Genomic DNA, 15,619 nt, shown 5'->3' with positions numbered 1-15,619 from the left:
TGCGGGTGGGTTGACCACGGCCACGGCTCCCACCCCACGGCGGGCAGGCGCGGGTGGGAACGGCCCCGCAGCGGCTCTGGGTGCTCAGAAGATGCTCGGCTTCCTAATCTCCCCCGCCCAGCCCCGGCTGTTCTATCTTTAACGCTTCCTGTTGGTTAGAGGAGCCGGCTTGAAAATGGTCGTGTTTCCTGGCGGGAGGCACGGCGGGCTCCTCTCCACCGCGTCGTGACCGCCCCTGCCCCGCCGCCCCACGCACGCTGCCGGCATCGTGCGCGCTCCTGCCACGCCGGGACCCGACCCCGGCCGCGCTCCGGGGGCGAGCGGGGGAGCGGGGAGGGTTTGTGGAAACCTCTCCCACGGCCGCGTCCAGAGCGGGAGGTTGAGGGGAAGGAGTGAAAGGAAGAATAACAGCCCCGGCATTTCCCCCTGCGGGAGGCCGTGCAGGTGGCGGGGAGACAATAGCGACCCCCGCGCCCCCCGCCCCGCCGCCCCCGCCCCACGGGCCGCCCGGCAGGTGCGGCCGGTCCCCATCGCCCCGGCGGCGGACGGGGCCGCGGCTTCTCCCCCTCGCCCCGGGCTCCGCGCAGGGCCGGGGGCCGCAGCCTCGCCGCAACCCCGCAGCAGGGACCGGGGGGCGCCCCGGGAGGTGCTCAGCCCCGGCCCCCTCCTCCTCGCCCCGCTCCGGTAACGATTTCGTTGATTTTCGGCTGCCCGGGCAGGTCGAGCCCCCGAGCTATCGAAAACCGCTCCCCGCCGCTGTCTTTCGGACCGCGTTACCTGTGGGTGTCCAGGGGAACGGGCCCAGGACCCTCCCAGCGATCCCATCCCCTCCCTCCTTTCTCTGCAGGGACCCCCTGGCAATTTGGGGAGGGTTTCAGAGGTGTCCCGTCGCCTTGCATATGCCACGTAGGGCACCCGACCCTCGCAGCCCCCCGTCCCCCAGCAGCCGCTCCGTTTGCACGGCGGCTTTGGCGAAGGCCAGGGGTGTCCCCGTCCCCCCGGGCCCGGAGCCCGCCGCGGCCGGGCTGAGCCCCAGCCCCGACGGGGCGCGCAGCCGCTCCCGGCCCCCGAGTCCCGCTGGCTGCCCCTCGCTGCTCCGGGGCGGCCAAGGGCCCTTTTCCCCCTTCCCCAGACCCCTCTCCTCCAGGCTCGGCCCTGCCTTCGGTGCCGAGCTCTCCCCTCCGCTCACACCCCACATTTCCCAAGGGCGAGGCATACCCACTCCCCTACCCCAGCATCCCCCGGCCCGGTAGGGATGCTCGGCCTGCCCCCGCCCCGGCACGGGAGATGGGACAGGGAGCTCGCCCCAATTTAGCCCTTCAGCGAAAACACACAGTGGAGGGAGGAAGGCTGGATGGGGCCACTTCTCTCCAAAACATCTCTCGATGTGCTTTATTTACCTCCTCTTGTCCCAAAGCAGCCCACACCCCTTCCCTCTCTCTCAGCATCTCCAACAATTTATTTTGGCTCATTAAATTTAATTAAGAACGGAGTAGGTGTTCCATATTTAATAAAAAAAAATAGGAAAAAAAAAAAAATCAGGGGCATAATAACCTCCAAGAGGACTAAACTAAAGAATTGCTATTCAGATGCGAGCAACCACAGTGCAATTTTTTATTACTCTTTTTTTTTTTTTTTTTTTTTTTGCAGTGTCTTTTTAAGAGCATCTAAGCACACACACATAAAAAGCTAGAAGGCATGCATTCCGGAGTTATTCCTATGCATATCCCTGCAATAATTTTCCGCTTTCCTTCGATAAAATTGCCAAATAATAATGAATCATTTCATAAATAATGGGTTTAGAAGCTTATCAGGGCAGGCGGGCCACTGCTGGGGTTTTATCTCTCTCGGCCACATTGCAGTAGTGTTCCGCTCTCCATACTAAATAGGAAACTGGACGTGATGTGGAATTAGAGCCTACCCAGCTGAAGCCACCCAACACTTACTACAAATATAGCCGCGATGCGTAGGCCACAAAATGGCTCCACTCACTTTTCCCAATGAAAAGCAAATGGTGAGTAGAGAGGAATCGGGCCCTGCAGCGGGCCGGGGCGATGGGTGTGGCGGGCTGGGGGTTCGGGGGGCAGCGAGGGGTGTTTGGGGGGGGCTTCTGCCCCATCTAAGAGACAGGCGAGGGGGGAAAAAAAACCCCAAGTCTTTTCCGCGGTTGGGTTTTGATCTTTTTTCCTTCTTTGATGCGGGGTAGGTGAGGAGAAGACGCTTTCTCCTTTGAAAATATGGGGTGCGCTGCCCACCACCCCCACTCCCCCGGACCCCCGGCCTGCGGCAGCGAGGGATCGGGTGGGACCGGCCGCGGGGGAACAGGGGGCGAACCCCCGGCTGCCCCCAGCCTCTCCCTGGCGGGGGCGGGGGGGGGGGGGACCAGGACCCGGCCTGGCCGACGGCCGGGGCCTGTTCGCTTGTTCTCGGAGGGTCTCCCCCCCATATACCGCTCCCTCCCGCCCCTCCGGTTTGGGGCGATTTCCCTACAACAGGCCCGCGGGAGAGGTGCGTTTCTGGGCTGGAAATTTCCTGCCGATCCGCTGCTGGAAAACAAAAGGATTTTGCGGAGCAGAACCTAGCGGGCGGGGAATTAATGCCCCCCCCCGTTTTTTCTAAACGAAATCACCCCCAAATGAAGGCAAAACACTGCGGGTATTTTTGCGGTTTTGTGTATTTCGTTTTTTAACGAAAGCGGGAGGAGAGGCCATCGGGACCATTTCGTTTTTTTACGAATGGGAAAACCTTATTTTTCATGATTTCTTTGGCGGGGGGCGGGGGACACGACACCGTCCTCGCCTTCCTGTTGATCCGCGGCGGGGAGCGGGCTCACCCCGCCGGCGGCCCGGCCCCGGCCGTCGCGACACCTCGGACGGGAGCGCTGCCGGTAACCGGACCCTTTAGGGATTCAATTTGCCCCTTTAGGAATTAAATTTTCCAGGCGGGCGTGGGAGAAACGCCGCGGCCGCCGCTCGGTGCGAGCCCAGCGGGAGAAAAACAACTCCGTCTCCGGCCCCGTCTGGGATTTCCTCCCTGGGAGACCGGGCTTGCAATGTGTCCAAAAAACCACCCAATTCGCCCCAAATATAGGGCTTATTTTTTGTCTTTTTTTTTTTAACTCCTTTTTCATTTATTTTTTTTTTCCACGCCAGGCCGTGGGCGGGGGGGGAACCCGAGGGTGGCCGGCTGTCCCCTATAACAGGGGCCACCCCGGGGTGCCGTTCCCTCCTCCCCTGCACCCCTCTCTCCGCCGATCTCTGACAATCCGGGCCCAGGAGATCCACCCTCTCCTCTTTTTCTCCCCCCCCCCCCCCCCCGCCCTTCTCTTCCTCCCAGGATTTAGCAGTTTTATCCCGATGCGGGTGTCCTTCCTCTCTGTAAAGTCGTAAGTACCTTGAGGTGGGAGGAGTAAATTCAGCCTGACACTGAGAGCGCTTTTGTTGAAACAGGAGAGACTTACGGTGTCCCTACTTAAATATGACACATGTGAGTAATCTCTTCCTATACAATATCGGAATAGACAGTTAGGGTTTTCTTTCTAGAGGGCTGGTGGGGAGAGGGCTGGAGGGAAGGCAGAGAGCTTGTGCTTCGGGTTGGGTGGTTGTTGTTGTTTTTTTTTTTTTCCCAAAGATATGGTGAGATATGGCCAAAAAAAAAGGGTTTTCTCTCGCAATTCAGCCCAGCAGAAACGACAAAAAAAATTACCCGAGGCAAAGGAGCGAGAAGGATGAGGAGGAGACCCGCTGTGTGGCAGCGCTCCGCTCCGCGAAGCCCTTTATTTATAGGGAAAAAAAACCTAACGAGGAGGGTGGTGGGAGAAACAGCATGGCAATAGTCGCGATATCGCTCCCTGTCCTTGGCGCGAGGTGCCCTGTCGCGACAGTATTCGTTCTATGGGAGAAGGGGGACAAGGGGCGGCCGCGGATGGAGGGCTGCTCCGCGCCGGGCCCCTTCCTCTTTCCTGCGGCAGCGAACGCGCGGGGGGATTGACTCCGCTTTAACCCCCTCTCCCCCAAAAAGTGGCTTCAGGCATATTTTGCTGTTTTAAAAAAAATAATAAAAAATAAAAACGGGAGGAGAGGCGGTCGCCCGTGAGGCTGAGGCCGCTGCCGGCAGGCCGGGCTGGCTCCGCGGGGCGGCGAACACCGCCGGGGCCCCCAAAACGGGGAGAAATCCCCCAGACGGGGGGGGGCTGAGCCTCCTCCCGCCCGCCGCCCCGCTGCTCTCAGCCCTCCGCGCATAGCGGTGTAAATCACCGCGGCGCGCCGGGCGCTGCGCGGCTGCGGAGCGGCGTCGGAGCGGGGTGTCGGGGGGGTCCGGCCCGGCCGCCCCCTGCGAGGTCGGGGAGCTGCGGGACGCCACAGCGCCGAACCGTTCCGCGGGGCTCCGTGACGTCACGGCAGGGCCGGGGCGCTCCGTGACGTCAGAGCGCGGCACGGCTCGGCGCGTTGGCCCCGGGGACCCTCGGCCCCCCTCGCAGCGGTGCCGGGGCCCGTCCCGCCGGCAGACTCCAATGGATTTGGGGTGATTAGTGCCTCCCCTGCCCTCCCCCTCGTTGCCCCCCACTTCTCGCAGCGTCCCGAACACTCCCCCAGCACCACTACCGGGGCGGTGCCCGGGCAGGGTACCCCCCCCGTCGGGGCCGCCCCTCACCGCTGCCTCTCTCCGCAGGACGATGGACAGGCCGCCCGCCCCGCCGCCCCCCAGTGACCCCCGCGATGCCCGCCCCCCCCGGCGGCACGACTCGGAAGCGGAGACCACGAGCGAGCCGGAGAGCAGCCGCGGGGGCATGGAGGCGCCGGCGGACCCCCAGCTGCTGCTCAACGGGGCGTCCAAGGAGGCGGGCCGGCCCTCCCCCGGGCCCCCCGCCGCCCCCGTGCCCGTCATCGAGCTGGTGCGCCGGGGGGGCTCCCTGGACATAAAAAGCCGGGAGGCGGCGGGAGAGGCGATGCAGAGAGCGCCGGGCGCCGAGCCCTGCCGCGCCGCCGAGGCCGCCTGCGAGGCCCGCATGGTGCAGCTGAGCCCCCCCGCGCTCCCGCTGCAGCCCCCCGGCAGGGCCATGCTCTACAACCTGGGCCAGCCGCTGGCCACCATCAACAGGTCCGTGTTTCCCCCATCCCACCCCCGGCGGGGGTCCCTCGGAGCGGCTCCCCGAGGGGTGCAGGGAAGGGCTGCGGGGCTCGGTGCCGGGGAGGGAGGAAGGGGGGCGGCGGCAGCAGCAGCATCCCTTCCTCCGCGCGGGGCTCGGGGCTTAGTCATTGCGGGTTTGCATGCAACTTCGCAAAGGAAGAAAGGGGGGAAAAAATAACCCGAAACGAAAAACTGCCGTTCTTAGGAAAAGAAAAAAAATTCACGGCAGAAATGCCCCGGGCAGAGCAGATGCGAGGCGGTGGTCCCGTGTTGAAGCTGCTTTAGATCCGCGGAGCTCCCTGTCCTCCCGTTAGTCCCGCAAATAAGCGCAAAGGCCAGAAAACGGGCTCGCAGGGGCAGAGCGCAGCCCCCCGCGCCCCGCTGCCAGCTCCTCTCCCGGGGGAGGCTGCGGTCGGCACCCGGCCCGCGTGGGCGTCCGTGCCCGCCGGCTGGGGGGCGGACAGCCGCGGGGGAGGGGTGGGCTTTGCCCGGGTGCCCCGCGCCGCTGCCATCCCCCTGCCCACGCAGGGCCCGCGTCCCCCGGTGCGTGTCCCCGGGCGGCCGCGTGTCGTGTGGCCGCATGACCCCGGGCTCGGCTTCGTGAGCCCTGAGCTCCCTCAGAGGTCACGGAGCTGCTCGGCTTCCCGCCGGCCCAGAGCCGCCCCCGGGCGCTCCCTCCTCCGCCCCGCGGGGGCCGTGCCGTGCCGTGCCGGGGGGATGCCGGTGTGTCCTCACGGCCTCTCTGCCTTTAATTTGCAGCGGGTTTTTCGGCGAACCGGACTCTTTCTCCATGTACGGCAGCAACCGGGTGAAGAGGAGACCCTCTCCCTACGAGATGGAGATCACCGACGGTGAGAGTGTTTCGCCCCTGCGCTGGCTCTTTGGGGGGGGTTCCCCATCTGCTGAAGGGGGCAGGTTGCTGTACGGTGCCACACGGTGGGATTAAAACCCCAAATCGTAAAAGGCGCATAGGATGGTGGCAGGGTAGCTGTCCCCGGTAAGGCTCTGCACAGCAGAGCCCAGATCTGTCCCGACTGGTGACCAATAGCCTGCTCGGTGGATTTGCTTTCACGGAGCAAAGCAGTTCAGCGTACGGTTAATTACATCCCTGTTCTGTGTATTGCTTAGAGATTAAAACCAAAGGAAGCCTCTAAATTTAAGTCTTTGTTGAAGTGCAGAGGCTGGATCAGGGCCATTGCAGTGACATGCTGTGTTTGCAAACCCTTTCAGTCAGGAGACATTCTTAACGCAGACCACAGCCTTGGGCAGAAAGATCCCACCTGCCTTTAAACCACCTAGAAGCAAAGGACTAAGCCTGTGCTGAGGTCTGCAGGGTCCCGGCGGGACTGTGGCTGGTCTCTTTGCCAGTTTGTCTACAGCTTGATCCAGTACATATCCACACCGTGCTGCGGTCTGCTGTGGAGAAATATCCCGAGTCTGATCTTGTGGCAGAGCCCGGGAGCAGATGTGGAGGGTGATGGCCTGGTGTCCGAGCAGAGATCCCAGACGTGGGGATCCCTGTGGGACCGGCAGGATAATGTAGAAGAAGGGAAGGCAGGGAGAAGGCAGGGCAGGACCCCTCTGCCTACTGCCGGGCAGCCGGCTGGGGCTGCGGGAGGCTGCGTGCGGGCAAAGGGGTCTTTGTAAGAGCCCTTTGGAAGGCTGGCACGGTTATCTGCGGAGTTAACAGCCCGTACAAACGAGATCCATCAAAATGTGTTTTCTTTTTAGCAATTCTAAGCGCTCTATTTCCATCACCAGACAATTAATTTTCCCTCTTCCTAGCCAGCTGTCCCTTTCCTTCTACCCGGCTAAGCTAAAATCAGATCAAACCATAATCCACATCACTCCGAAATAATACGGTACAAAATGACGGGCTCAGGGCATTATCTGCGTTCATCAGTCCCTCTTTCCCTGCCTCTCTGCCCTCCTCCTCCGTCTGCCTGCTCCCTTCAGACCACAGCCCCGTGGGGCAGGGGTTGTCTCAGCCCCCGGCACAAGAAGGTCTTTTTGTCTGGGTTTAGGTTAGGAGGTTTAGCGGTTATGGTGAAAGTCCATCAAATCACGGTGTCTGACTAAAGCTTTCGACTTGCTATTAAATTCGATATTAAGGATTACAGAGATATTTGGTTGTAACCAAGTTTTAGGATATGTGCTTTAATACAGGTGTATAGATTGGGCCCGATCCTGCAGGTTCTGGCTCATTTGAATTTCCAAGACTGGGCTCAGAATTTTTTTGGGGAAAAATAGGTGCCAGATGATGTGTCTGAACAGGAGCAGTCTGTAGGGATGTGCATCCCATGCTGAGGTGTCTGTGCTGTCTGCTGGGCTTTGCTCGTTGCTCTGATGGTCACCTGCTGGGTGGCACCTGCGGCAAGCTGGAGTATCGCTCCTGCGGGTCCTGAGCCCTCGGGAGCTGCAGAAAGGCAGGAGAGTCTTGCCAGGCACTTGGTGTTGGGTTTCCTCTGTAAGCAAACGAGTGGTGTTTTTTTGCAACTATTTCTTTATCCATTTTTGGGAAAGTTTGGTGTACTGAATATCTTCTTACAAAGTAGATGTAAATGGAGATAAAAATGGGAAAAAAAAAGTATCTGCAAGGATATTCTGTAACTTTGGAAGCTCATCTTTTTACTATTTTTTCTCTGATTACAATTTAAAAAGCATCAGTCAATCAATTGGAATAAAATCCTGGCAAAAATTTTCAACCGACTGCTTGAATTAATTACGAGGCAAGTTTCATTATGGGAAATAAATCTCTTCTATTATAACACAGCTATGGGGCATTTTAAATTTCTCCATTGTTAGACATGTTTTGCCCAAAACCTGATGTCTTTCTAAAAGATATATTTAATCTTGTTGATGCAGGAATCAAAAATATGAGTGGTGTCAGAATTTGTGTTATATAGTAGAGCTTGATTTGGGTGCTCCCAGATGAAGACGAACAGGTCTTTTTTCTGATTTCAAAATTTTTATGAATAGATGCCTTTTAGTCAGCAACTTTCAGTGAAGAGAGATGCATGTTTGAAGCTTGCAAAGACTGGAAATCTCTTGAGATTTTTTTTTTTTAAATAAACAGTATCCAAGGGTTTGGTTTTTTTTTCATACCCTTATGGGAGTAAAAAGGTTTTAAGCACATCTCCTAGATTCAAGGCTGTTGCTTTGTCTTGTCTGGAAAGAGAATTTAAGTGTTGAAGCTGTTGTGTTATTGTAGCAGGTTGGAGCATGTTCTCCGCTGCCTTATTAACAGTGCAGGGCAGCCCGGTGTTGTTGAGGTCCCCTTAGTTGCCCCCACCTTCTCCATGACTCTGTGGTAGAGTGGGCTGTGCCCATCAGGGACAAGAAACCTTCCCTTTCCATGAGTTCTTACGCTTTAATTCATACAAAGGGCATTTACGTGCTGTTTGGGAGTGGAAAAATTGCCTTTATTAAAGCATCAGACCGGGATCTTAGAGGTTGGAGATGAGTTTCTCACTCTGACATCCCCTGGCTTATCCCAGGGGCTCTTTGTGATTTTGGGGGTCTCCCTGCTCCTCCTGAGCACACTGTGAGAAGTGAGTTGTATGGCTGCTTGCACACTGGAGAAGCTGGTAGCTTTAATCTGTCTCCTTGGGAGCATGTCCCCATGCAAACCCTGCGGTGGGGGGTATTTCATGTGATGTGCTGGACCGAAGAGGCTCAGTTTCCCCTGAAAGGAGGAAAGTGTGATGGTGCTCAGTCATCTGGAATGTGGGATTCCTCTTCTCACATCGTGCCAGGTGGACTCTGTCAAGGCGCAGCTTGTCTAGGATGCCTCAAAAATCACATCTGTTCAGCCGCTCTGCCACAGTCAAAGCAGCCAAGAGTTTTGCTATATAAGAATAATGACATTTAAATGCCCCCTGGGATGCTGGTTTCGCTGGGTGATGGCAGAGCTATGGCTTAAACTGCTCACCATGGCCAGGAACTTGCTCCTACCAGGAGGGAGGAGTTAGGCAAATGTCTGAGAGTGGGGGCTACAGGGGAGAGATGGTGTGGATGGGAACACCCACAGCCTGTCCTTTGGGGTACTGATGTGGCATCTGCAAGTCTTTGCTTCATACTTTGTGATGATCTTCACTGTATGTGATGCTTCCCATACTATGGGGTTTCTGCCATGATCATTCTCCCATAGTTCCATGACATCACCGTGTCCTTCCACTGTTGGTGTCTCCTGGGGGTGAGGATGGAAAGGTCATAATAATAAAAATATCTTATGGTAGTATCTCCTTACATGAGCTGGTTTCCATGGACCCAAGGACCTGCAGTCCTGATTTACAGCGTTGCTACTTCTGTAGCACAGTACTTTTGGGTAGACATGCTTTTGGATCTCTCCTAGTGCCAAGATAATGTCTCACTCGTGCCGAGATAACGTCTCACTCATGCCAACAGGAGTTACCCTGATGATCTGAAAGAAGAATTGACGTGTTTTGTGCGTCCATCCTTTGTAACATGCCCTGTCAGGAATATCACTGTAAAATTACAGGGATTTAACTGAAGTTCACATGTAACTGAGCCAAATGGACACCTCTAGCAATTTAAAGTCCCTTCTCCAATTAGTGTCAGATAGGGAGTCTTTGCCCTGTGGCACTGATGTGCAGAGAGAGCAGGTGGTTTTCAGGTCATCTGTGAAACTGCTTCATCCTCCACCTGTGATCACCCTTCCAGCAAAAAAAATTGCTTTCACTCTGTGGGTCACATTGCTATCTGACCTCATTGTTATGGAGTGAATCCTGCCACTCCATTTCATACAAACACCCAGAGGGCTGGTGGCAGTCCTGCAGTCTTTATCAGCTCTGGATCCTGCCTACATCAGGGGCTACATCAGGGAAGACCTCTGGATCTTAGAGTTGTCAAAGCCTCTGCTGAAGCTTATTTCCTCCTATCCCAATGGTACGTCCTTAAGACACTTTTGGGATAGGAAATAAAACCGTCTTGCAACCTAACCTTTTAATAGGACCTTTGTTGTTGAGGTGATAGGCTTGTTGATGAACGAAGATACCCTAAAAATATAGCAGCCTTCTGCACATGTGTCATGGCCTGAGCCTTCCTCCTTGGAGAGGTAAATATCGGCATCTCAGAAGACATCTAAAAAGACACAACTCCATTTTCCCTTCAACTGTATTGAACAGAAGTTATGGCTACCTCAGCTCATCAGGTTAGCTTCCAGTTAGCTGGAAACTCCTGTTTCACTGCCTTGCTGATGTCACTAAAATAAGTCGGTTAATTTGGGAAACAGTGACCTATTCAGCAAAGTAATAAATCACAGAATCACAGAATCAATCAGGTTGGAAGAGACCTCAGGGATCATCGAGTCCAACCGTTGCCCTGACACCACCCTGTCAACTAGACCATGGCACTAAGCGCCATGTCCAGTCTTTTCTTAAACACATCCAGAGATGGTGACTCCACCACCTCCCTGGGCAGCCCATTCCAATATCTAATAACCCCTTCTGTAAAGAAATTCTTCCTAATGTCCAACCTGAACCTCCCCTGGCGAATCTTGAGGCTGTGTTATGCCCTGCTCCTAATGACCTGTTATGCCCTGCTCCTAATTCTGCGTGGTTGCAATTGCAGGTCCTCACACGAAAGTGGTTCGTCGCATTTTTACCAATAGCCGGGAGAGGTGGAGACAGCAGAATGTCAACGGAGCCTTTGCAGAGCTTCGCAAGCTCATCCCCACCCACCCGCCTGACAAAAAACTGAGCAAGAATGAGATTTTGCGCCTGGCTATGAAATACATCAACTTCCTGGCCAAGCTGCTCAACGACCAGGAGGAAGAAGGAAACCAAAGGGGCAAGGTGAACAAAGACTCTGGGATAGTCCAGGAAGACCTCCTGCAGGACATGTTGTCTCCTAACTCTAGCTGTGGAAGTTCTTTAGATGGAGCGGCAAGCCCGGACAGCTTCACGGAAGAGCACGAAACACTAGATTCGAAGCACACGCGGAGCCTGCACCATGCCATGCTCCCCGTAGAAGGCAACGCGCAGCGGTGATGACCTTCCGCATCGCTCCCGAAGCACCAAGCGGGGAGGCGAGACCTGAGCATGTGGATGCTGGAGCTTGTGCCCGTGGGATTTGTGACTCTGCCTTTCCCTGGGGGCTCGGGCTCCCCGTTCTCCCCAGCCTGGGATGGAGCGGCCGGCGCGTTGGCCGAGGACAAGACCAAACCAGATGGACGTTCGGTATTTAGGTACGTGATCGTACAAAGAAGAAAAGCATTGAAGTCATCTTCATTGTACATACTGCTCATGATGTGACTCTGCGGAGGGGCAGGAGACATGGCCAGCACCTCTCCAGCATTTAGAGGGTTTTCAGACCATTTGACGACCGTCGCTTTTTAAACAGTCGCCCGGCTGAGACACGAAACTCCTCTTTCACTGCCGGCGGAGGCCACTGACGCTTTCCAGCTCCACGTGGCACTGGAAACTGCTGAAACCTGCCAGCGCTGCAGCATTTCTCCAGCCTTTGGCATATACAACTGGTCTGAGCAGGAGCTGGGGCTATGTGTTCCTGCTGTCCGAGAGCTTTTGACTGTATCTTTTTAAAGAGGTGAAAAAATACCCTCAGCAAAAGAACTATTAAAAGGATTAAGACTTTTTCTTTTTCTCTCCTTTTTTTTTCCCCCCCTTTCTTCCTTTCCCTTATACCTAACTTTGGATCGTTTGGGGTTGTTGTATTTATGACATGGGATTACTTCTGTTTAACACTGTCATGCAGTATCCACTGAATGAAAAGGTACATAGGTGTTTTCTGCTGCCCTCCTGGTCCCTGATTTTTCTGCTGGTAACGCTCAGCGGGTGAGCTCCGAGGCTGTTGTGTTCTCCTAGAGTTTTTCCAGTGGTGTCTGTAGAGCCAGAGCTTCTCTCAAGGAAGATGAATTTCAGAATTGGTAAGGGGGAAAAAAAAATTGCTGGTGAAGCATCTCCTTGGACTGGGGGATTTTTAAATTCAAAAAGCAACAAAAAGGCAAAAGGAGTCGAAGACGCATTAACAGTGCACATGTACATAGGGTTATAAAAGGGTTTTAATGGTATGCTTTGAATTTTTTGGTTTTATTGTGTGAAAATGGTGGTGGTTCAGCTGTGCCAGTGCCCGCAGGCTGGACTCCAGCGCTGGGTTTAATCTGGCATTAGGAGGGTCCTCGCCTGCCTGAGGCTGGTGGGAACCCACAGCCTCTCCGAATCTTGGGGGGAAGCGCTAAAAGCAGCGGTGGGATTAGCCTCCATTCCTGAGTGCTCAGATTGCTGCAGAATTGATGACTGCGACCTGAGCCGATCCTCTGATCCCTGTTGCCCCCAGGGAGGGCCTTTGGGAAACGGAAGGACTGGGGAGCAGGAGGCTGCTGCTGCGGTGGGTGGGAGCTGAGGACCACATCCTGCCATCACCGCTGCATCAGGCCCATCTCTCACCCACCGCCCGATGCCTGATGGAGCGATTGCCCCAAGCCCTTCCTCTCCCTCTGCAGAGATGTCAAGGCACAGAAAGCTTCACCACGCTACAGTGAAAAAAAACCAAACCAAACACACATCCATCTTTTGGAAGGGAAAAAGTCCTCTGAGCAGGGACACCTTCCACCGCACTCGTTCCTTTCCAAGGGTGCTGAGGTACAAGAGGATTTGGGCAGGTGTCAGCCAGCCTGTCCAGGCTTAATTCACAGTCTTGTCATTTCCATCTCCACTTGGTTTTGTTGCCTCTTTGTAAATAATAGGTGGGAGGCTGGCATGGGGGTTGGCACGTTAGGTGGAATTAGTTGCCTGGGAAGGGGTTGTGGTTCAAGGAAGGGTTTCCAGCATAGACCCCAAATCCTCCGAAACCACCAACCTCCCCCATCTTAAATTGAGGAAAAGGAGGAAAACTCCTTCCTGGGTCTGGATCGCCCATGCATGAGGGTTGCTATTAAAGGGGGTTTCCTGCAGTGCTGGGCCAGGGTATAGGCACCGGCAGGTGATAGAGTGATGCTGAGGAAGAGGTTTGGGCTCCTCCCGGTGCTAGGGGTAGGAGAGGCGGGTGGCAGGGCCCTCCAGGAAGGGAGGGGGATGCTGTCACACAGGTAAAGCCGTTCTGGGTTTTCAGCACTCAAAATAACCCTGGGGCAGTGTGGGTGGGGGTTTTACACCCTTTTTATTGAACTATTGCAAGAAAAATCACTGACGCTCAGAAATTCCTCATTCCCCACATTTTTTCTTTTTTTTAGTCTTTTTGGTAGCTGAACAGTTGGGAAAATGGTACAACCATGGCAGCACCTCCCAACACCCCCACGCGCACGGGCGCCTGCTCGTATCGCATAGCAGAGCGCGCCGTAGGTCTCCTGGAGTGTGTACAGTTGTACTTTAATTGTGATTTGAATGGTACATTTCCTCTGCCCACCTCTCCTCCTGCCTGCTTCATCTCTCGCTGTGTGGACCATCGCCCCTTGTTTCTGTTGGAAACAGCACTTTGGGGCAGTGTCGTACCGTGTGAGTGAATTCCTGCCTTACGAGTTTTGGGTTTTTCAGCCCCGTCCCTTTCTCTGGCACCCTCCCCTTGGATTTCTGCATTTTTTCTGCAGAAACAAAGTAACCAGACCTGGTACCCTGAGTCTCAACCCACTGTGGATGTGCTATTTAGAAAACACATTTGTTGTAATGTGTGTGTATATATAAATATATATATATAATGAATATATCAAGAATATTTCTAAATAAAGTTTTACAAAGCAGCCTCCACTTGCTGTCTGCCTCTCTAACGCCCCTCCACTCAGATCCGTCGCCACTTTGGTATTTCATTCCTGGACCTTACGGGGTGAGGATGCCAGGACGGCCCATCCCCAGCCATCAAAAGTCATGAAAAAGCAGCAAAAAGCCTTGCAAAAGGATCTACTAATTTTTTTCTTGCTTGGCTCAGTCCATCCAGCCTGGCCTGGGCTTTTGCAGAGAGAGCAAGCGGGAGGAAGGGAGCGCGGGGCCGGCAGGAAGGAAGACGGGCGGTGAAGCAATCCCCCACCACAGGCGAGCGTTACCAGCCGCCGCTGCGTTACCCCCAGCACATTATTTGCGGGTCCCCCCAAAGGCTCTGATGGCCTTTTCCCCTCTTTCCATGAGGGGGACGGTGCAGGGAGGGGGCTGCCGGGGGCAACACTGCTTCCCTTCACACACAGCGTTCGGCCACAATTTAATAGGCGATGACAGCAATTCCTCTTTTTTATTTTTTTTTTTTTAAAAAAAAGAAAGAAGTTGTTGTCACAGCCATGAGCACAAATACTTTAAAAAATTATTTGAGCTGGCAGCATTGGTTAGGGAGTGTTTACAGGCTAAGTGGTCCATTGAACATGTGTGTATGTATATATATTTTATATATATATATATAAAAATATATACATGTAACTGCAGCACCATGCTGCTGACAATGGCCAACACCATACCCATAGCACACAGAACATGCACAGCAATGGTACTGCAGGTATTTTCTTGTCTTTAATTTCATAGAATCATAGAATCACAGAATGGTTTGGGTTGGAAGGGACCTTAAAGATCATCTAGTTCCAACCCCCCTGCCACAGGCAGGGACACCTTTCCTCTAGACCAGGTTGCTCAAAGCCTCATCCAACCTGGCCTTGAACATTTTCAGAGTCGTTACCTACCTAAACAGGGTCTTTTAGAGCATCCCTTGCTTTTATAAAGCATCCCCCCAAAAGCTTGCCTGCTAAAAACCCCTGACTCCTCCCAGCCCTGCAGCCAACGCTTGCTTTTAAAGTTTCTGGGTGACATTTCCCCCTGGGTGAAAGAGGGGGGCTGTTCCTAGGCTCCAGCCCGTGGGATGCGGGGAGCCCTGTGGGCACAGCCCCACGCTGGGGACACAGGGCTCCCTCCCCAGCCAGGCTGAGCAGAGCCCCCGCAGCCGGGGCATGGCTGGTTTCCATCCCAGGCGCTGGGACAAGGTGTGGGGTGGGCGTGGGGCAATGTGGGGCTGTTGCGTGTTTATCTGGGGTCCCGCCATCACGACTGCACAGCTGGCTTAACCCCTGTCCTGCTGCCAGCCCGGCGAGAGCTGATAGCTCACCCATGGTTTATCCCTCCCTCCCATCTCCCAGCCCTCTCCCTCCCTCCTTCCCTCACTGGGACAATTCTCCTTCCACCTCCCCCTTCTGCTTTTTTTCTTTCTTAAATTAAAATGTCCTTCATGGCCATGTGGCCTTTGCCACCAGCAAGGGAAGAACATCCTGAGCATGAAGGTTTCAAACCACTCCCTACACGTATATATTTAATATATATCTCTATAGTCTATCGAGAGGGCTGGAAGGTGTTGATGCCACTCGCTCTGCTGTGGGATGGCCACTTCTGATAGACCCTGGTGATGGGGAGACCCTTGGAGCTGCTGTGTTGGGACAGGATCTGGGGACATGTCCCCAGCTGTGTGGCTGGTGGCCCCATGTTGGCTATGCTGGAAGGAGCATCCTCCTTCCAGCACCCTCTGGACCTCGCTGCGGCTCTGC

At 54.9% G+C, this 15,619-nt stretch overlaps 1 protein-coding gene across 3 annotated transcripts; it reads left to right on the top strand.

The window, feature by feature from the left end:
- Positions 1 to 1,894: 1,894 nt before the first annotated feature.
- Positions 1,895 to 13,792, top strand: TAL1 (TAL bHLH transcription factor 1, erythroid differentiation factor). Of its 3 annotated transcripts, none has more exons than XM_068406590.1 (5): positions 1,895 to 2,014; positions 3,450 to 3,486; positions 4,672 to 5,100; positions 5,890 to 5,981; positions 10,723 to 13,792. In XM_068406590.1, coding segments are annotated over exons 2-5 (942 nt in total). In that variant the 5' UTR covers positions 1,895 to 2,014; positions 3,450 to 3,484; the 3' UTR covers positions 11,142 to 13,792. The 3 variants fall into 3 exon arrangements, with proteins under 3 accessions (XP_068262691.1, XP_068262690.1, XP_068262689.1); XM_068406589.1 differs by having other exon boundaries at positions 3,337 to 3,486; XM_068406588.1 differs by lacking the exon at positions 3,450 to 3,486.
- The last annotated feature ends 1,827 nt before the right edge of the window (positions 13,793 to 15,619 follow it).

The sequence above is a fragment of the Nyctibius grandis genome, chromosome 8 (assembly GCF_013368605.1).
Source record: "Nyctibius grandis isolate bNycGra1 chromosome 8, bNycGra1.pri, whole genome shotgun sequence".
NCBI lineage: Eukaryota > Metazoa > Chordata > Aves > Nyctibiiformes > Nyctibiidae > Nyctibius > Nyctibius grandis.
This window is presented reverse-complemented; position numbering and strand designations above follow the sequence as displayed.